This window comes from Pyrgilauda ruficollis, unplaced genomic scaffold (assembly GCF_017590135.1).
Source record: "Pyrgilauda ruficollis isolate IOZ18807 unplaced genomic scaffold, ASM1759013v1 scaffold161, whole genome shotgun sequence".
In the NCBI taxonomy this organism is placed as follows: Eukaryota; Metazoa; Chordata; class Aves; order Passeriformes; family Passeridae; genus Pyrgilauda; species Pyrgilauda ruficollis.
The window spans coordinates 190,325-212,586 of record NW_024514876.1 but is presented as its reverse complement, the minus strand read 5'-3'; the positions used below and the strand labels follow the sequence as shown (position 1 = coordinate 212,586).

Sequence of the window (22,262 nt, the reverse complement as noted above, 5' to 3'; positions counted from 1 at the left end):
CAGAGGCTCCACTGCCACTCCCACACCTCAAACCACACAAGCCCAAAACCAGCAGTGAACAATGCATGCACGGCCTTGGTGATTCCTGACTGCTGAACTGAGGAGACAAAACTACACCTGGGATCACATGTGCTACTAATAAAGTGTTGCTGTTTGAAACACTGCCAAGATTTTTCATTCTAGAACTACATTAAAGCACAGGTGAGAATGGAACAGTCACCCTGGTTTCTGATGGTTTAACCAACAATTCCAGTTTGCAGTGGGAGATCATTTGCATGAATACAGTGCTGAAAACCACAGGTACACATTTACACACTAAGTCAGGCACAGTGCAAACAAAGCTCCCTCTCCCAACAATCATCTCATCTGTAGTAAACAGAACCAAGTCATTTATTTGAACAGAATGTAAATATTTCCTATACAGTGTGGTACATTACAATGCTCATTTTTATTTCATGATACCATGCAAGCAATCCAAGAAGCCAAGAGTGTTCTTCTGCAAACTGCTTTGTAAGCTGGAAGGAATCTGCACGTGTGGTCATTCCATTCTGTTACTGAACAGTGACAGTAAAGAAGAGATAAAGACACTGTAATTCCATACAAGCTTTGAAAGGCATTATATTAGGATACTTAAATTATACAACCACCACAAGCACTTCTAAATACTAATATTATTTCTTCCTTGTTCGAGCTCTTCCCTCAGCATTTGCTCTTGACATTTTTTCCTAGTATGATTTCAAAATAAAAATAAAAGAGCATTTAATAACAGACTATTTAATGTCCATTGTAACAGAAGAGATAAAAAAGCTATTCTTGGAAACACAGTGTGCATCAAGCATGGGCTCAACGTGGCTTTACTCTCACACTGTGTATTGCATAAATCCACACAAAACACTGCATGCACTTTGTTTTCCAAGTGAATGCATCTGTGCATTTGTACATACGCTTCCCATTCCTTGAAGCTCCTACATTCAAACTTTAGGCACCTGTGTGCATGAAAAAGAAGCTTTAGAAATTACAGTGCTCCTATTAAGAGTGAGTGAAGGGATGTGTGGGACGTTTTGGGAGCTGGTGCTCTGGTTTAGTATAGGGATAAAATGTTTCTAAAATCATGGGATATTCAGGGGACTTGGAAAGAAAGGTTGGGCCTGGTAGGCCCTGGGAAAGTTAGGCTTTACTGGATCATGCAAAACTGCACCTGTATAATCATTTAATGACTATGGTAAATGATATGATTGTTATATGATAAATGATGTGATTGTTAAATGTGATGATTGTTTGGTAATTGGATATAATTATTGTTTAATCGTAACAAGAATCATGAGAAATTATGTTTGGGGGGTTTGATGGAAATTACAAAAATCCACACTTGGATGAAATCAATGTATTGGATTTCTGGATTGGGAGTGGCACTGGGGACATTGGGACAGTCCCAGTCCAGTGTCCCCAAGGGCTCGTCCTCAGCACCAAACAGCTCCAGCTCCGTGCAGGACACAGGGGACCCCTCCACCAGCTCCAGTTTGCACTGGGAACAGGGAATTGGGGACACTGGGGACACTGGGAGTGGCACTGGGGACACTGGGAGTGGCACTGGGACAGTCCCAGTGCAGTGTCCCCAAGGGCTCGTCAAATTACAAAAATCCATGCTCGGATGAAATCAATGTATGCAATAGAACAATATAAGTATAATAATTAATAGGTAGTTATATAACAGTAAGGGTATAAAAACGTGTTCATCCTGAACCCATGCTGGAGTCAGATTTGGGTCTGGACCCCTGACACCCAAAGCTCTTCAGTAAAAGCACCTGCATACAATCATTCTGTGATTACGTGTTCCTGCACACTGCTAACGTGGTGAGACTAAAGACAAAGCTTAAACAAATCACATTCAATGTCAATGCAAACCACGTATGCCATGGAGTCTGCAGGGGCTCTGAAATGCGTGTGGAGACAGCTGGAGTCATCCCTCTACAAACATCCCTTTATGGCAACAGCTCCAAACAGTGACACAGTTCTGTCCCATCTCGAAAGCATCGCAGAGTTCCAGACGGACACTTCCACTAGACAAGCAGGAATTCCAGCCCGGTGCTTGCAATCTGCGTCTCTAAAGCGCCTAACCCATCCTCTAAAGCTCTGCCCAAGTGCAAACAAAACCACTGTGGCGCTGTGCTCTAGGCTTTGACCTTGCCCTCCTTCAGCAGGCGCTCGTTGAGCTGGCAGAGCTGCCGGAGGAAGCCGTCGTTGGGGCCGATCTCGCGCTGCTGGCGCACGGCGCAGAGCGCGCCGCGCACGTCCATGCCGCGCCGCAGCATCAGGTAGGCGATGACCAGCGTGGGCGAGCGGCTGTAGCCCTCCCGGCAGTGCACCAGCACCTGGCCTGCAGGGAGACAGTCACAGCTCAGGGTCATGCTGCAATGGGGGGCTGCAAAGCAACAGGAAATAATAGGGTTTTATTGCTGCTTGCACCGTGGATGTGGCTGGCGAGATTTTGAAGGGATGTGCTGCTTCAAGTGTTCTTCGCGCTCGTGTGAAAAATGCGTATTAGATGGTTGGGTTTTTATTGTAAATCAGGCCACCCCAGCACTGGGAATGATTGGCATCTGATTCCAAGGCTTTGGAATGCTGAATGCTTGCTTTATTAAAACTATATTACATTAGATATACTACATCTATACTACAAAGAGTACTGAAGAAAACTCGTGACTGACTCCCAACAGTCAGGACACAGCTTGGACCTGATAGGCTAATTAACATAAACAATTACTGTATTTGCAGGGAATGCCCCAACGAAGGCAGGAATGATGAATCTGACTCCATGTTCTCAGAAGGCTAATTTATTATTTTATGATACCATATTATATTAAAAAATACTATACTATACTAAAGAATACAGAAAGGATACTTACTGAATGCTAAAAAGATAATAATGAAAACTCGTGACTCTTTCTAGAGTCTCGACACAGCTTGACCCTGACTGGCCAAGGAGTCAAAACAACTCACAGCAGAATCCAATGAAACAACCACCTGTGGGTAAACAATCTCCAAACACATTCCAAAGGAGCACAACACAGGAGAAGCAAATGAGATAAGAATTGTTTTCCTTTTTCTCTGAGGCTTCTCAGCTTCCCAGGAGAAAAATCCTGGGCAAAGGGATTTTTTCAGAGAATGTGAATGCCACAAACAATTAGGGAAACATGGATTTCATCTTTTGTTCAAGGAATTTTTTTGGATTGTAATATTTTTTTTTTATCATTTTACTCATGTTCCCCTGTTTAGTTAACTGTCTGCAGAAGTCCATTGGGGAAGTCTTCATAGTAAGAAAAAACAGGGGAGTTGTGGAATCCTCAGAATCCTTCCCCCTCAGGGAAATCCCCAGAGCATTGCCTTGGAGACTTTTTGACCATAGTTTCTCCCCACCTGGATGGACAGAAAAAACTTCCCAATGGAGTCTTGCTTAACACTGATCCATCCCAGTTCCTTTCCCCGTAAGTCCCAACTTCTCCCAATTCCTCCATTCCCAGTTTCCTCATTGCTTGTGGTGGCCCTGGTGGCCAGCCCCATTCTCCCTGAAAGCCAACACCCTTTGTGCCACCTCAGAGCCCTCCCCTACTCAACCTTGTGCAGAGCACAAGGTCTTTTGTCTCTGGTTCCCCTTCAGCCTGCTGAAATAAACCACACTGGAATTTATCCTTCTGCCTCTCTTGGCTGAGCTAGCCATGGGGAGTGTGGTGTGGACTGGACTGCTTTGCCTGGATGCTCACCCAAGTGGCTTTTCCACAGGAGATGCTTGTTGGGAAATAAGATAGAGGTAGCAGTAACCACACCTAAACCCCATGCTGTTACAGGAAACAGCTAGGATATTGTGTATTGATAAGTGTATTGATAAGAGTCCTTTCACAGCTTGAGAACTGAAATGCAACAGGAGACATGCTGGAGTTGGGAGAAAGGTGTTCACACTGGTAGTAGCTACACAGTGTGTGAACAAGGGTAATGCAAAAGAAAAAATAAATAGGCTGCATGTCAAACAATCTCATTGAAACAGATTTGCTACTATACCACAATAACCAAACTATGTCTATTCACTGCACTTCTCCAGTCTTTGTTGGGTTTGACAAGCTTTGCCCCTAAAGATGACCAGTACCAAAGAGCACAAATAAATGAAGTTTAAAATACACTGAAAACAAATATGCTGTTTGGCATGTACTGCATCTCTTCAAAGATACCCAGCCTTTCTGTGCATTGCTACACTAACTGCATGCTGCAGCACACCTGGCCACTTTGGCTGTTTATGGAGCCACATCAACACTCAAGTAGATGAAGCTGCCTGCTCTGCAGAGACAAGAGGCAGAAATATCTAACCATGCTGTTTGTCAGCACCAACAAAATGCTTCCAGCTGATTGATTAGGGAACTCACTCTACATCTTAGGTGGGTTCAGTTCAGTTTGCATGGCAACATTTTGGTGGTGGGGGGAGCACAGGGGTGGCTTCTGTGAGAGGATGCCAGAGGCTTCCCCCCGTGTCCAAAAGAGCCAGAGCCAGCTGGATCCAGTGATAGTGGTAGCACCTCTGGGGTAATATATTTAAGAAGGGGGGGAAAAAAATGTGCTGCACAACAGCAGGTGAATGAGAGGAGTGAGAACACATGAAAAAAAAACTCTGCAGACACCCAGGTGAGTGACAACAGGAGAGGAGAGGGAATTCCAGGCACTGGAGAGAAGATCCCCTGCAGCCTGTGGGGAGAACCATGGTGACCATGCTGTGCCCTGCAATCCATGCAGGTCCAGAGCAGAGCACACACCCCCCTGCAGCCTGTGGGGGACCCCTGCCAGTGCCAGAGCCAGGTGCTTGTTGGGAAATAAGATAGAGGTAGCAGTAACCACACCTAAACCCCATGCTGTTACAGGAAACAGCTAGGATATTGTGTATTGATAAGTGTATTGATAAGAGTCCTTTCACAGCTTGAGAACTGAAATGCAACAGGAGACATGCTGGAGTTGGGAGAAAGGTGTTCACACTGGTAGTAGCTACACAGTGTGTGAACAAGGGTAATGCAAAAGAAAAAATAAATAGGCTGCATGTCAAACAATCTCATTGAAACAGATTTGCTACTATACCACAATAACCAAACTATGTCTGTTCACTGCACTTCTCCAGTCTTTGTTGGGTTTGACAAGCTTTGCCCCTAAAGATGACCAGTACCAAAGAGCACAAATAAATGAAGTTTAAAATACACTGAAAACAAATATGCTGTTTGGCATGTACTGCATCTCTTCAAAGATACCCAGCCTTTCTGTGCATTGCTACACTAACTGCATGCTGCAGCACACCTGGCCACTTTGGCTGTTTATGGAGCCACATCAACACTCAAGTAGATGAAGCTGCCTGCTCTGCAGAGACAAGAGGCAGAAATATCTAACCATGCTGTTTGTCAGCACCAACAAAATGCTTCCAGCTGATTGATTAGGGAACTCACTCTACATCTTAGGTGGGTTCAGTTCAGTTTGCATGGCAACATTTTGGTGGTGGGGGGAGCACAGGGGTGGCTTCTGTGAGAGGATGCCAGAGGCTTCCCCCCGTGTCCAAAAGAGCCAGAGCCAGCTGGATCCAGTGATAGTGGTAGCACCTCTGGGGTAATATATTTAAGAAGGGGGAAAAAAACCTCTGCAGACGCCCAGGTGAGTGACAACAGAAGAGGAGAGGGAATTCCAGGCACTGGAGAGAAGATCCCCTGCAGCCTGTGGGGAGAACCATGGTGACCATGCTGTGCCCTGCAATCCATGCAGGTCCAGAGCAGAGCACACACCCCCCTGCAGCCTGTGGGGGACCCCTGCCAGTGCCAGAGCCAGGGGAAATGGCCATGACTCCATGGGAAGGCTGCACTGGAGCAGGACCTGTGGCTCCATGGATGGAGAAGCACATGCTGGAACAGGATTTCAGGCAGCATTTGTGAACCTGTGGAAGCCCTGCACTAAAGCAAACTGCTCCTGAAGGACTGTGCCCCATGGAAGGAGGGATCCAGCCTGGAGCAGGTAATGCAAAGCTGCAGCCATTGGGGAGGCCTCACATGGGAGAAGTTCTTGGATGTCTCCTGTGGGTGAGACTGGAGCAGGGGAAGAGAATGAAGAGGAAGGTGTGTGTTCATCAAAAAAGCGTGATGAACTGACTGCAGTTACCACTCCCTGTCCCCCTTGTGCTGCTTGGCATGAGGAGGCAGAGAAAACAGGGAATGAAGCTGAATGTGGAATGAAAGGAGGGTAGAGGAAAGGTCTTTTAAGGTTTGGTTTTGTTACTCATTCCCCTACTCTGATTTGATTGGCATTAAGTGAAATTAACTTCAAGTTGAGTATCTTTTGCTTGTGATGGTAATTGCTGGGTGATCTCCCTGCCCTTATCTTGACCCATGAGACTTTTGTTTTATGTTTCTCCCCTGTCCAGCTGAGGCAGGGATGTGCTGGCATGGTTTGGTGGGCACCTGGTGTCCAGCCAAGGTTAACCCACCACGTGGGCAAATCCTACAGTGAGGTATCCAAAAATAAAAGAGCAGGCCACTGCTCCCTTTGAGAGATCTAACCTGATTTTATTGTTTCTCAGCTTCTTCCTTTTTGACCTGCTTTTCCAGACACAGAAATTTTCTCCTTCCCAAATGCAGTAGGATATGTGGCCCCAGTCTACTGTCCAGAGTAAATTGTTTTCTGAGACAAGAAAACAGCTGAACCATACACACACACTCCTATCATAACCACAACTTGCTTTGAACCACACCAACAGAAATCCTGTTACCACACTTGCCTTAAACAGCAAAAGCTTCTTAGCTCAAGGCAAATCATGGTAATGATTAATGAAAACAATTAATTCTCAATGTTTCTTGAGAGCCTGTAGTCATAAATTAGCAAAATTTAGACATTCTTGATTATAGTCATGGAAGATAATTGATTTTTCAGCAAGTGGTCAGCAGCAAAAGGTTTCTAGCCTTTTTCTGTGGAAGGCAGTGGCTGAAGAGCTGCCTTCCAGACCTGCAGGATACCAGACCTGCCTTCCAGAACTTCAGGCACTGCACACTTGAATGAAATTGAAGGAGAACACTATTATATTCCTCTTCTCTTCACTATCCTCACTCTACACTTCAATGTCAAAAAAAACTAGCAATTTGCAGTAGCCAGTTAATCTTAAAACTGACTCCAACATCACCCAGCTCCAAGGCTCCCCTTTGTTTACCAAGTTAAAAAAACAGTGGTGGGTGTGGTAAACAACTGCTAAGACTGAAAGAATCAGCAAATGAACTGCTGCAAATCCAGACTGACTGAATTTACTGACCCTGAGACTATTAAATTGAGCAGGTACAGTCATGGCACAGCAAACCCTTCTCTCCTCTCTGTTCCAGTGAGTCACAGTGCTAACTGCAAGAGCTGCATTTAATTTTCAGAATTTTTCATACTCCACCAAACTGGATGTAGAATTTATTTCCATCTGTCAAAACCCACATCACATCTCCAGAACCCCTTTGCCCATTTCAGAGACAGAACTTCTAGAATTGTGGGAGTTCTCATTCCTCCTATTCAGTGCTCAGTCACGAAGCAAGAAGGAAATTAAGCATGTGCAGAAATAACTGGAATGTTGAAATAGCTAGACAACACAAACACCATCTGTCCCACTGCACTGTGTCCTAGGATTTCTGCTCTGAGGAAACACACTACAGAGAAATGTAGCAATAAACAACATTGCAAATATAACCTTCAACTTTCCTGCAATCCTAGGAAATAGAGGCAATCAACACATAAAATAATGTAATGACTTAATGTAATAAAATTTAAGGTGACAGTCTGTATTCTTACTGTACATTTGGAAAAAAACCCCATGTAACAGGTTATGTGACTGCTCTTCAGTACTTGTATTACTTATATCACTTCTGCCTTTAAATTGTAATTTCTAATGTCCTTAAACAACTTTTAGACGCTTAACTTATTTTTGTAAGAATATTTTAGTAGAAAAGAAAAAAAAGTAAAAACATCTAAGGAAAAGTAAAAACATCTCTTCCCAGAAAGAAACTATAATAAGATGCAGCAGCTGTTCCCCATTTCAAAGTCACCCCTACAGACTTCCCCCTGCCATGTACTGGAGATCTGCTTGTATAAACACAAGACTAAGCTGTGCCTTCTTGTGCCTGATTCAGGGCCTTTATTAGAATTTTTCATTTAGTTCTTCTGTGGATAATAAGAGCAAAGAAGCATTTTAAACAGCAAATGACTAAGAAACATATGCAGTGCACAGAAAACATGGTAGAAAGGTATTTCAGTTTGCCTTACCATCCTTCTGGGAAAGGGCTTTGTCAATAAAATCAGCTGCCTCCTCAAAGTAGCGACTGAGGTTAAATTCCTGTGTATCATTAGCTTTAATGCCATGGTATCTGATGCCTGAGCCTTCATAGAACTCTGCATTAGTGTTCACATGCATGAATGATTTCCCCTCTGCTGCATTCAGAACATGGGTTATCCCCAGACGCTGCAGCCTCATTATGTTCTTGGCTATGAACCTGCATGACAAAAAGTGTCAAGAAAATGATTAGAATTTGGTCAATCACCTCAGTATTTAGGTATTGATAACCAAACCCGTGGATTTTTCTGTTAATAGATGCCAAATATACTGTGCCCAAAAATGAATTAGCTACAGGTTATAAATTCACAAAAATATTCAGAGCCATGGTCCCTACCTGTGCATGAAGAGAATGCTGCTTTCTTGGCTGACACTGAGGAATGCACACATGAAAATGAATCTCTCTCTGTTAGATTCTACTATGACATAAAATTCTAACTTTCTGAACATAAAATTCTGACCAAACTAGGAAAATACTGGAAATGATAACACATTTACTTCTAAGGTTAACAGTTATCCACATAAAATAATTTAAAAACCAGTTATAAAAAGCCTCTACTGTCAGGTACCAGTGTTGCAGAGCTTGCTAAGCAGTACTTGCTACTTTAGCAGGCAGCCCAGACAAACTGACATTTTAGGGGGCAATTTTAAGCACTGTGAAACAGCAGTGGCTTCTTATCAGGCCACAGGAAGAAAGTAACTGAGTAAATGTTAGTTAAATATTCAAAAAATTCATCTGAGGGCTACTGAGAGGTGTAGTCCTATGCCCTGTGCTATTCAACACCTCTGAAGTCATGGAAAGATCTGTCAAGGCTATGCAAAGGCCACCAACACAGAGACACCATTCAGTCTTTTGATCACAAGTGTTAAAATTCAGTGCCTTAGCTGAAATCAGTATCTGGATGTGAGAGAATCCAGATGAGTGATGTTTAAGATGCTAAAGTGCTTAAGAAAGCATTCAGTACTTTTAGGTACCAATGGATATTCTCTTACTTAGTTATTGTTTTACAGAAATATCCTGTTGGAAGTGCTAATACTTTCTAGAGCACAGAAGCTCCTAGACTGCACAAAATGAGGGCTCAGCCTCTTCTCATTTTTGGAAGGAATGCTTATAAGTGCCCACAGGGAAATGGAACACATGAGGTTTGCTCAGTACCCTGCTACTAAACACAACTTAGACATGAGTATGATGGCATAAACTACAATTAGTATGTAGTGAATGCATTTTCAGTGGAAGCTAAGTCCTTTCCAACTCCTCAGTTTTCCCAATAATTGTAGCAAAACCATGAGCTTCAGGTGGCTAAAAGTGACTTACCCTATTAGTGAACAATTGAGCTGGATGATAATAATCATGTCTTTCAGGCTTGATTATGACAATTAATTAGATCCAGTAATAATGCCATAAGCTTTAATTAAAGCTCCAGGATGTAAAATGGCAAACAACCCTGCTCAGTAACACAACTGACCATGCACCAACCTCTGCTTGTGCCCTGGAATGCAATCCACAGTAAGAGGAGCTAACAATAAAGTAATATCAGGAGAGAATTGACTCCTTTTTGCCATAATCCCACTACTTTTCATTCTGAGTCTCATTATTTCCGTATGTCACTTGCAATATTTGCCTCACTTTCCTGGGAAGAAAAAAAGCCCCACATGTTTTATCACTCTGTGTGGCCTCCTAGTAAAATCCAAGCCCCACTGCTCAACATCAGCAGAATGTGACAGAAAGCTAGAGCTGAAGGATAACTCAGTTCCTGCACCTCTGTGAAAAGAGGTAGCCTAGACAGATTGGTTTTAAAAGCAGCTTTCAGTATGTGTTTAACTGGATATGGAAACAGAAGTATTTTTTTAAAGCTCCCCATAGCTCAACTCATAAATTGCAAATACAAGGAGTCTTAATATTAAGCTGAGCTCCAGATAAGCATTTGTGCAGTATCATTTTGGACAAGTTTCTGTGAGATGGCAATACATCCAGGGCTTTTGGCTGGACACTTAGGTAATCTAAAAACTTAAAATAAACACCCAAATTAGTCAGTTTACATCTGTATGAATCTCTGAGTCCATTCACTCACAATTTTGATGTAATTCAAGGCCATGAACATCTTGAGAATTCCTTTCTTCCTGATGACTGCACACCCCTTAAATTCTAGTGAAAGCAGATGAAGATTTATGCATGACTGAAGCTTCTACATTTTCTGCTGTCTGTGCCAAGCAACTATGGCAATGAACCAAATATTTGTAAGACTTCATTACCCAAACAAATGCTGACAGATTTTCCATCTGGCAGGACATCATCTGTGCCAGGGGAGAAGTTTCAGTGTCTGGAGAATTCTGCTTTCAACACAAAATCCTACAGAGCAAGGCCAAACCAGAAAGTGTTAATTCAGTGGTGAGTTCCTATGCTTAGAAGGGTGAGAATATGGTTTAATTAACATTATATAGATTATATAATATTATATAGATTATAAGTATGCGACTGTTCAGCATCAACAGGAACTCCCATCCTGAAATCATGGTTGAATGTGGCAACAGACTGGATTCCCTGGAGGCAAACTCATTCCCAGTGAATGACTTTTTGCAGATTTTACAAGTGATTTTCTTACACAGCTAGAGGTGAAAAAGAGAGAATTTGTATGCCATTTGTTTCTCCCTTTGCAAACAGTCCTTGGATCTCTCTCATCCTTAACATTTCATTCCAGCTGCATCATGTTGGATGGTGAAATGCTAGCTCCTTCAAATAGCAGAGAGATGCTAGCATCAGCTTCATCTGGTTCCTGAAAAAAAACCACAGAACCTTGTCCATCCTCAATATGGAAGATTCAGAGTTCCTCATCCTGTGAGAAACACCAGTAAGAAGTGTTTCTTTTGAACACAGATTATTTTACCGGCCACCCACAAAACAGGTTTTGGAGAACCATTCATCAGCAATTTAGGATACACGAGGCTGTGAAGTATTGGCATATGGAATTAAAAGCAAATAAACCAAATTTTTAGTGGCAAAAAATGCCAGCCTATTAACACATTTTAATTTGCACTGTCCTGTCCATGCAAAACTGTTTCCTTACCAATACTTCCCTTAGAGTCACTGAATTTAACACTAATTTTGGGAGAATGCCCTCCATACTCCTTACAACACACCTGCACTTCTAGCACATTAAAAATAAAGAATTGCTTCCTGGGTTACTCACATACATTAAGGCAGACAGAAAAAGTAAGACTGGGCATTCAAACCCAGGACATTTTTACCAAGTACAGTTCTGGAGACATGGCCAGAAGCATTACAGGTTTCCAAGCATCTGGGAAAAACCCCATAAACAAATTCCTTTAGTCAGAGTTCAGAAATCTAAGCCTGCTCATTTCCAGGTAAAACACTGCTTTTCACAAGAATGGCTGCTCTGGATAAAAAGCCTCCCACCCTGCAGGGTGCTGACTGCTCCCTCTTGTCCCCATTTTTATGCAATCCTGATAAAAATGAATTCTGTCCAACCCTTCTGGTCAGATTAAGATGTTACACTGAAACACATCTCCACTTGTACAGAAACAAAATTATATGCACTTGCAGTGCAACCCCAATTGTTACTCTGTTACTGTTTGAAAAAGATATCATTGTGCTAGTCTATCACCCATACAATTCTTGTTTTGCCTAATCTTCTTGAGAGGTCAGAATTGCCTATGGTAATATGGAAACCCATAATTTAAAAAATATTTTATCATTTAATCTCTGCATTTTCGTTCATTTTGACTTTCATGTATTGCCTGGGAGAACCATTACTTTGGCTCTGCCTGCAACTTGAAGTCACTTGACAGATAAACTGTTATTTTACTATGACCCAATTTAACCTCATCAGCCTCAATGTCTCTTTGCTGTCATTTTTTATCTAAAGATGAGTTACTCCTAAGGAGAGACAGCAGCACTGCTGTGCAAAATATTCCCAAAGGTAACCAAGAGAAGTTTCTGAATCTCACTCAGAGGTTTGAATTTTTTTCTGTGAGTTCCTGCTCAAATTCTATTGCTTTTATAACATGTGCTGGCATTCCAATCCCCCTACTCTGGCTGCTCTGTTAATTTTTATTGTTATAAAATCTCTGTTGTTGTTATCTAAAACGTGACCTTATATTGCATACAGCAAGAGGAAAAAAGATGGACATGAAGCTCAAAATGGTGTTGGAGATTCATATTCTTTCAGAATAACTAATATAGCAAATGCTGCTTACAGTGCAGAATATACCACAGCTCCACTTGATACAAAAAATCCTCTTAAAAATTAGTATTTTTTCCAGTTAGAGAATATCAACTTCACCATGCAGTCACCAAATTTTAATGGAAATCCATCTATTCAACTAGTCCTCAGCATTACCTTAACTCTCTGTGGATGCTTCAAAGATATTATTGCCTCTTAAGTCTTGACAAATTAAGTAGATTATCTGTTCCAATTGTGAAATAGTTTTTTCAGCCACAAAGTTATTTCTTACTTTTAGCTGCCCTCCACATCTTTTCAGCATTCTTTTAAAAACACTGACAATACAACTGCATGTTTTCTGTTTATCCAACTAGCAGCTGAACTGTTCCTGTGCTACAAACTGCACTGGTGCTTCAGATATTTCTGAAAAAAACCCGAAAAACATAAAAAGTCCTTCTCAACAGTCAAGATTACCACTAGACAGAGATTTTTCACTGTGCAACTTATACATGTATCATCTCTTCCTGGACACCCCTGCAGGTGAACATATTAAAGTCTCTGTAATTAAAATAAATTACTGAAAATGAAAATGGCTCTGTAGTAGCTAGCTACCTTCAAAGTTATTTAAAAAATATTTAATGCACAAACCAGCTTGCAAGCTATGACTTCCTTTTTTCCAGGAAAAACTACTACTACTATTTTGTAACTACTACAAGTATGAAGGAGGTGGTGGCTGTCAGACACTGAATGATTTCAGACTCATCTCTAGATGTGCATGTCCTGGCAGTGACAAATTTAATTTGGTTTGGCTTCAAAGTAAGTTAGTGACAATCTGTGATCTTGACTTGTAGTTCTTTAGGAGGTACAAACCTAAAATCCCGGCCCGGCCCGGCCCCTCGGCCCGCCGGGCACCGCGCCCCCCGGGCCTGCTCCGCGCCCCCGCCCGGCCCCGCTCCGGCGCACTCACGCGTTCCCCACGTGGATGCGCGGCACCACCTCGTTGCTGTGCGCGCTGGGCAGGCTGTAGCAGCCGCTCCCGTTAGACAGGAGCTCGTTCAGCTCCTCCACCGAGATCTGGAAATCGCCCATGGCCGAGCCTCCGCCCGCCAGGAGCCCTTGGCGCTGCGGCTCCAGCCCGGCCCGCTCCCGCCCCGCCCGGCCCCGGCCGCCGCCTCAGAGGCGGGGCCGCGGCAGCTGCCGGGGCCGCAGCGCTGGGAGCAGCGGGCGGCCGCTCGGGGAGCGCAGCGGCGGCGGTGGCCGGCCCGGAGCGGTGCGGGATGCAGCCCGCAGGCCTCACCCTGAAGCTGCTGCTGGTCGGGGACAGCGGCGTGGGCAAGTCCAGGTGCTGGCGCGGCCCGCGCGGGGACCCCGAGCGCGGCCCCGGGCTCAGGCCGTGATTCTCTCCCCACAGCCTCCTGCGGAGGTTCACGGACGGCGCCTTCGAGCCGCGCCTGACTCCCACCGTCGGTGAGCCCGGGGGCTGGGCTTGTTCCTGCTGGGCTTCTGCTTGCTGGGCTTGTTCCTGCTGGGCTCCTTCTTGCTTGGCTCCTTCTTTTTGGGGCCCGGAGCCGGGATCGTGCACATGCGGGGGGCTGCCAGGGCGGGCATTCCGCAGTTCCTTCTGACGAGCCTCCCCTTCTAACTCTTAGGTATTGATTTTAAAATGAAGAAAATGGTGGTGGAGGGCCGTGCAGTACAGCTGGCCATATGGGTAGGTTTTGTTCCAGGCAGATGGGGCGTGTTGGGTTTTGAGAGGTGTACAATCTTCAAGAGCTCCTTTTTGTGGTTTCCTCGCTTCCTTCCTGCTCCTCCTCTCTCTTTGCTAAAGTCTTCTGCGTGTTGAGATTTTCTGTAGAAGGAGTGTCGCAGACAAACAAAACACTTGTAAAGGCTTCCTTAGTCAAGGCTTGGCACTTCCTTCCGTTCCAGTGGAGGCTTTGAGTGCTCTTTGTTTCTCCAAGGCTCTGAGTAAAGATGTCAGCGTGAGAGAGAGGCATCCACCTGCACGGTCCCCAGCCGAGGGTGCATCAGTGGGCTGGTGCTGCCCAGTCTGAACCCTTGCACGCATCTGGAGATAAAGTCCCCGTGGTACACATGAAAGGTGTTTTAGGACTGTTTGGATTAATCCTGCTTCATGCCAAGACAGACCCCATCCATGGGAGAGAGGTGCCTGCATGAGCCAGGAGCAGAAATGGAGTGAAGCAGAGCAAGGTGATGCTCTGGGTAAGGAGCTGGGGGATTGCCTCAAACACTGAGTGTGCAAAACCACAGGCAGAAAATACTGCTGCTTCAAAGTATTTTAAATTAAAAAGACAGACGTCATGCTGCAAGCTGTTGAGTGGATGAATTATTAGCTTTGTAGCTATCACATGGATTTTTTCCTGGTAATAAGGCTAATCAGGGGTTGTGTTGTGTTCTTTTCCCCGTTATGTTTTTACATCAAGTCCCCGTGGTACACATGAAAGGTATTTTAGGACTGTTTGGATTAATCCCACCTCAGGCAAAGACAAACCCATCCATGGGAGAGAGGTGCCTGCATGAGCCAGGAGCAGAACTGGAGTGAAGCAGAGCAAGGTGATGCTCTGGGTAAGGAGCTGGGGGATTGCCTCAAACACTGAGTGTGCAAAACCACAGGGCGGGCATTCCGCAGTTCCTTCTGACGAGCCTCCCCTTCTAACTCTTAGGTATTGATTTTAAAATGAAGAAAATGGTGGTGGAGGGCCGTGCAGTACAGCTGGCCATATGGGTAGGTTTTGTTCCAGGCAGATGGGGCGTGTTGGGTTTTGAGAGGTGTACAATCTTCAAGAGCTCCTTTTTGTGGTTTCCTCGCTTCCTTCCTGCTCCTCCTCTCTCTTTGCTAAAGTCTTCTGCGTGTTGAGATTTTCTGTAGAAGGAGTGTCGCAGACAAACAAAACACTTGTAAAGGCTTCCTTAGTCAAGGCTTGGCACTTCCTTCCGTTCCAGTGGAGGCTTTGAGTGCTCTTTGTTTCTCCAAGGCTCTGAGTAAAGATGTCAGCGTGAGAGAGAGGCATCCACCTGCACGGTCCCCAGCCGAGGGTGCATCAGTGGGCTGGTGCTGCCCAGTCTGAACCCTTGCACGCATCTGGAGATAAAGTCCCCGTGGTACACATGAAAGGTGTTTTAGGACTGTTTGGATTAATCCTGCTTCATGCCAAGACAGACCCCATCCATGGGAGAGAGGTGCCTGCATGAGCCAGGAGCAGAACTGGAGTGAAGCAGAGCAAGGTGATGCTCTGGGTAAGGAGCTGGGGGATTGCCTCAAACACTGAGTGTGCAAAACCACAGGCAGAAAATACTGCTGCTTCAAAGTATTTTAAATTAAAAAGACAGACGTCATGCTGCAAGCTGTTGAGTGGATGAATTATTAGCTTTGTAGCTATCACATGGATTTTTTCCTGGTAATAAGGCTAATCAGGGGTTGTGTTGTGTTCTTTTCCCCGTTATGTTTTTACATCAAGTCCCCGTGGTACACATGAAAGGTATTTTAGGACTGTTTGGATTAATCCCACCTCAGGCAAAGACAAACCCATCCATGGGAGAGGGGTGCCTGCATGAGCCAGGAGCAAGGTGATGCTCTGGGTAAGGAGCTGGGGGATTGTCTGTAGGGGCTGTGTAGCAACTGTGCTTTATTTTTGTTAAAATCATGCCAAAAAAACCCCACAAACTTTTTCTTGAATTATTTAAAGGTTGATTCAGATTAACTGGGAAACCTCGATCATTTGTTCTGAACTTCCTGGTGCTGTATTGTCAGCATCTGCAGGCTGAAATGAGATTGCAGCTGTGTGATCAGGATAATTTGTAATGTAAAACAAACATTAAATTCTTCTAAGTGGAGTGAAAGAACCTTAGGAAGGAGAGATTTTGTATGTATGGTCATAGGTAGTTGAGAAAATGCCATTACTAATTAAGTAATTGGGACTAAAATACAATCTCCCTAGTAACAATGGGTTGAATTAGGTAAGTAGTCCCAGTTTTAGTGTATTTTTTAAAAACAAAGAATAAATAAATAAATTACAATATAGCTGTTAGACTGTCAACTGTAAGCTGTACGTAAAAGGAAATAAAATTTTTTCAAAAAATAATATTTGAGTGATTTGTTGCCTCCTTATTGTTTGTTCTGAATTTCATATTATACTTAGTTCCTTACTTATTCATGAGTTTAAGTCAGACATATTGCAGTAATTGAATGAAACTACTGATTTTAAGTTTCTTGCCTACTTAGGTTTGCAGCAGCATTGAAGTAGTTCTTTATAAGTGGATTTGTCTTGTGGTAAAGGAGCAGAGGGAGATGTTTGGAGCCTCCCAGTCTCCTTTCCTGCAGAGTCTCTCACTGGAAAATCAGTTATTCCTCATCTCAGTTCAGTTGGTTTTAAACCCACCTGTGTGGCTGCTTGCCTTTTACATATTTCTCTGGAGTCCCTTTTCCTTTCCTGTAGTCTCACTCCCGTTCCAGGTGTCTGTTTGTCCTTTTTGCTTCCAGTCAAGTCCTCTCCATGCTTTTCTCCCACTCCTCAGCCATTTTCTGCTGCTGTTTCCTGACTGCTTTCCTCATTCTCACATCTTAATATTTCATGTATCCTTACTGCTCAGGATTAAAAATTTTACATTTTAAATTTGCTCATCTTGTTTTGTTTAAAATACCATTTTTTGTTGTTGTTCTAAATGTATTTGATGTTTGTTTGGGGTTTTCCCCCTCCCTCTGTAGGATACAGCAGGACAGGAGCGTTTCAGAACAGTGACTCCCAGTTACTACAGAGGAGCTCAAGGGGTTGTTTTAGGTATGAAATAAATGGAAAAAAAAAGCATGATTACAGAAATTGCGGTCTTTATTTCTCCTGAATGTGCATGTCCTTGCAAAAGGAGGTTATCCAAGATAATCAGAGGAATAATTGTGGCTTTTACAACATTACTCCTCATTAGCTCAAACACTGAATGTGCAAAACCACAGGCAGGAAATACTGCTGCTTCAAAGTATTTTATTAAAAAGACAGAGATGTCATGCTGCAGGCTGTTGAGTGGATGAATTATTAGCTTTGTAGCTATTACATGGGTGGTTTTCTGGTAATAAGGCTAAGCAGGGTTGTGTTGTGTTCTTTTCCCATGATGTTTTCACTTCTTCTTTTCCCCAGAAACTATTGATGTGATTATTGTGATTATGGTAAGACTTGAGGTTTGTACACAGACAAAGCCCTTTCTCAGTAACAACAGCAAATAGAAAACAAAGGGGTTCTTCCTTTCAGGACTTGTGAAGGCTAACCTTAACTCTGCTGTACAAAATATTCTTGCTATGATTTTTAAACCTTAGTGATTTATGTAAATGCAGTTATTGTCACCAGTGCCCAAAAGTAGCTTTGAACTCATTCCATGTTTTAGCAGCAGCGTGTGCATGTACTTACACATAAAATTAGATGACAGAATACCTATTTTAAAATATTCTGTGTGGCCCAGTCAGCACTAGCAACAGGTAGAATGTTTCTGTTGGTAAATCTGATTTTTGCTCGTGTTCTGTAATCCTGAGCTGACTTTGGGCGAGCACAGCCCAGTGTGTTCCAGCTCTGGGAGGAGCGTGTGGTTGATGCCTCTTTCTGTAGTTCCCTGGTACCTTTTGTTTTTTCCAGGCAGTAGTTAGGAAGTGTGGATGGATGAGGTTCTGTCACAGTGAAGACTACAGCTGTTAAGCTCCTTTTCCTCTGTTCTCAGTGTATGATGTTACAAGAAAAGCCACTTTCACAGGACTAGGAAGATGGCTGAGTGAGGTGGAAATGTACACCACCTCCAGCAGCACTGTGAAGATGTTGGTTGGCAATAAAACTGATAAGGTCAGTTTGGGAATGCATCTTTTTCCATTCTTCCCTGGATTATTTATTCCTCACAGTGTGTAAATGTGAGGGAAGTGCTGTTACACAGCTGTTGTGTCAGGAGGCAATTTACTCTGCAACTCAGTTGGGAAGGCTCTACTTCTATCATTTTAGAAGCAGATATTGCTGAAGATTTTAATGGGAGCTTTCCTGGAGAGATGCAATTGATGATAATTGCATTAAGATGGCCCAAGGCTCTGCCCAAAGCCTGCTGTCCAGCCCTGACCTCACCTGCAGCACAGCTGCTGCTTTCTGAGCAGCCTGTTGGTGAAGGCCAGGGGGTGGGGAAGGGGAGCTCAGCTCTGTGGCTGGCTGGGGAGTGTGGCTGTGAGGAGCACTCCTTGCTGCTTGTTTCTGGGCTCTCCTGACACATTTAGATGCCTGTTGCATAGTGAGGTGTTCTGCTTTTGCTTTGCAAGGCGAGGCTTTGAGTGTGGCTCTGCTGAGCTGGGTTCTCCTCTGCCCCTCCCAGTGTGCCCAGTTTCAGAACCTGGGACTGACTATTGGCCTTTCTTCTTCTGCTTGATTCAGAACACAGCAACACATTCAATTCCTGCTGATTTGGCACATGGGGTGGTTCTGGGGCTGTGTTGGACTTGGATGATCCTGGTGATTTTGTGATTCTGTGGTTTGATGTGGCTGCTGTTCAGTTTGACCCCCTAACAGCCAGGCTGGCAGTGAGCTACAGAGTGGCAAAATCCAGTTGATTAATACATATCACAGGCATTTTTTCCTTTCAATAAAACCTCATTTTTGAGGCTTTGTTCTCATTTCAGTGCTGTTTTTCTGGGTACTTTTTAAAAGTGGCAAGTGTAGCTTACTTCAGTCTTGTTCTTCATCTGTCTCTGCAGCCTGACCGTGAAGTGGAGAGAAAAGAAGGGCTCCAGCTTGCCAGGAAACACTCACTGCTTTTTATAGGTATGCACCTCTGGGACAAAAACTTCCACATTCAGATGTTTGTTTTGGTATTGCCAAGCATGAATGCACAATTTTATTTCAGGTCGATGGGCTGCTATCTTTTTAACAATACCTAACAAATATGGGTTCCTTCTGCTGTAATTTATGCACAGGGATGGAGGTTTCAGCTTCTGCACTGACTGCAACCAGAAGCACTTTTCTCTGAAACAGATTTACTGCATATACTGTACAGGCATGAATTTGATATTCTCTTGAAACTAGCAGGATTTTTTAATTCAGAGCCCAGAAAACTGATTTTTTCCTCCTTACTGGTGTCTGCAAGGACCTTGGCTGATCTTTCATTTCCAAGTTTCTGTTGCAGCTGCATAAAAGACAATATTCTTAGAGCAACAATAAAATGTGCAATGTGAAGATAGAAAGGTGGGGAAGAAACTGAGTTTCTAATGAGAAAGCTTCTTGAAAAGATTTCTAGGAGAAATTGAAACACATAGGGGACAACATGCAATTCCCTCTTTGTTTCTCAGCTTTGTTATGGAATAATTATCTTCTAGGTTTACTGTCACAACCTGAGAACAATTTCTTTCTCTCCATTATGGAAAAAATGGACAACTGTGGATTTCTTTTTGGTGGAAAAATGTGGTACTTCAGACTGGGATGTATTTCTGTTTATCCTATTCAACTTAAGTGCACCTTTAAGAGAGAAAGGAGAGGAGGTTCACTCATTAAAAAACTCCCAGCTTCTCTTGGTCCCAAAATACATTTTTCCTAAGTGGAATACACTCCCTGCAAGTAAGATAAAATAATTTTTTTTCCCCTCCTCCTCCAGAGACCAGTGCCAAAACACAGGATGGAGTGCAGCATGCCTTTGAGGAGCTGGTCCTAAAGATCCTGCAGACTCCAGATCTTTGGGATAAAGGCACAGGGAAAAAGGGAGTCCAGCTCATGGAATCACCAGCACAGCAGAATAAAGGGTTTTGTGGTGCCTACTGTGCACTTATTTAAATGTACAGCTGGCTGTTCTGCCTGACTGGAGGAAAAAAAAGAGGTGGGGATGAGATTCCAAGCACCAATCCGTGCCATGTTTGATGTGCTATCAGTTGTGCAGATCCAAAACACAAACTCATTAGCAAAATACATTTTTATTCATTAACAAAATACAGTTTCTCCTTCCCTTTTGCACAACTGCTGTCTGCAGGTATTTTTTTTTGGTAGCTCTCAGATTTTTCACTATTAAATCATAGTGCTGCTTTGCAGAGAATTGTGCTTTGCTGTATGACATTCAACATGGACTTTTGCTGCAATTCCTGCCTCAGCATAAATTAGGTGGTATTCAATTCTGGAATATTATTGAGAAGCTTCTCTTCCCTTGGATGGCATGGGAGGCTTTGAGGCACCCAAGTTACCTTCATGTAGTTACTGAGCAGGAGTTTGATCAGTGGACAGAATTTCCTGATTTTGGATAATTTTAAAGTCAAAATTGCTACATGTCCCCAGACAGTAAGCTGAGTTATGGTTAATTTTAGGGCTGTGATGAAGAGTATGTGTATTTTAACACTCGTCAGGAGAAGTGCAGGACACTGAAGGTGACCCTGTGCTGTTCTCTTTGCACTGAGGGATGAGTTGCACTCATCATTTTGGGCTGTCACACCATGGCTGTGGTTTTGCAGTCACTGAGGTTGTCTGCAAACCCTTGTCCTCTTCCAGCAACCACAGATAAAATAAAAAAATTTATCAGAATTGATAAAAAATTGTATCAGAAATTGATAAAACTCAATTTCACAGGAAATGTGCTGCCTATGGGAGACTTTGCACTAGGGTGAGTCTGTCACCAGTCCCACTATGGAGTTACCTTTATGTCATTTACACTTTTAATGGCAATATTGTATTTTGCTAACTTACATTAAAATAACTGAAAATTTCAGATGTAACTCGTGCCTTGCTTCTGTTAATGCATATTTCTACTGTTTAGACTATGTTAGATCATAAAGCAAACATACAGCTTTATTTACTGCTAGTCATGCAAAATATTTTAAGATGTTATGATAGCAACTTTGCTTTGAATAAATTCTGACCCTTAGCATTTTAACTTAAATCTGAATCTTCTAAATATGTTCATGTCTTGCACACTCTAAAAATCTGTTTGTAACCTGAAATACAGACCTAAGGTGAGATCAGTCTGGCCATTTATTATTTTTATAAAATGACTTAGTTTGAAATGCTGTTACTGAAATAATTTTAAAAATATTTCCTCCAGTTTTTCCTAGGATCAAGGTACATCTGTGATGAATTGCCTCTCTAAGAAGCCAAATCCTTTTTGGTGGCTGTGCTAGCACAAGGTTGCAGAGCCCAGTGCATGTGGACAAGTCCTCAGCATTTTTTGAGGTCACCAGGCTGCAGCACTGACAAGTGCAGGAAAAGTTCTTGTTTTTGTAGCAGTGGGAACAGAACCTCAATGGCCATGGGCAGAACCAGACATGAAAGTTGTCATTTGGAGAGGATGGATGAGGGTGATTCTTCTACACAGCTTTTTGGGCTTGACATAATGTAGATTCAGTGACACTGGTATGTAAGAAATGTACTTTTAATATGCAACTTTTAGTTCTGCTAAATGTCATGGAACAAGAAGAACATTATCTGTTAAGATATAAAGAACAGGACTGGTACACCAAAAGGTCTTGTTTAAAGGGCACAATACACAGGAAATATCAGACCTCAGCAGGCAAGTGAAAACAGGAACTAGTTACAGCCAACATGCACCTGTACAATGCTCTCCCCTTAAATCCCCCAAGGATAAAGCACAGCTACTTCCAGAATCATCTCTGCATCTTCCTAAGACCCACTCAAAAATACTGTATATTCAAGTCTCCCCAAATATATACAAGGTCCTCTTAACAGTTTTCTTCTTCAGGCCAA

General features: G+C 43.2%; 2 protein-coding genes across 7 annotated transcripts; one reads left to right on the top strand and one right to left on the bottom strand.

Moving 5' to 3' along the window:
* Window positions 1-372: 372 nt before the first annotated feature.
* DUSP3 (dual specificity phosphatase 3) lies at window positions 373-13,656 on the bottom strand. 5 transcript variants are annotated; one of them, XM_041462997.1, is made up of 5 exons: window positions 13,520-13,656; window positions 10,625-10,721; window positions 10,444-10,517; window positions 8,305-8,531; window positions 373-2,422 (listed from the first exon to the last, which is right to left on the bottom strand). In XM_041462997.1, the coding sequence occupies exons 4-5, from the start codon at window positions 8,510-8,512 to the stop codon at window positions 2,172-2,174; spliced, it is 459 nt and encodes a 152-aa protein (XP_041318931.1). In that variant the 5' UTR covers window positions 8,513-8,531; window positions 10,444-10,517; window positions 10,625-10,721; window positions 13,520-13,656; the 3' UTR covers window positions 373-2,171. The 5 variants fall into 5 exon arrangements, with proteins under 5 accessions (XP_041318931.1, XP_041318932.1, XP_041318929.1 ...); XM_041462998.1 differs by lacking the exon at window positions 13,520-13,656 and adding an exon at window positions 10,975-11,208; XM_041462995.1 differs by lacking the exon at window positions 10,444-10,517.
* On the top strand, window positions 13,640-21,440 carry LOC121351115 (ras-related protein Rab-18-B-like). 2 transcript variants are annotated; one of them, XM_041462992.1, is made up of 7 exons: window positions 13,640-13,884; window positions 13,964-14,019; window positions 14,202-14,263; window positions 17,279-17,351; window positions 18,274-18,392; window positions 19,283-19,349; window positions 20,176-21,440. In XM_041462992.1, the coding sequence occupies exons 1-7, from the start codon at window positions 13,640-13,642 to the stop codon at window positions 20,349-20,351; spliced, it is 798 nt and encodes a 265-aa protein (XP_041318926.1). In that variant the 3' UTR covers window positions 20,352-21,440. The 2 variants fall into 2 exon arrangements, with proteins under 2 accessions (XP_041318926.1, XP_041318927.1); XM_041462993.1 differs by having other exon boundaries at window positions 13,745-13,894.
* Window positions 21,441-22,262: the final 822 nt, after the last annotated feature.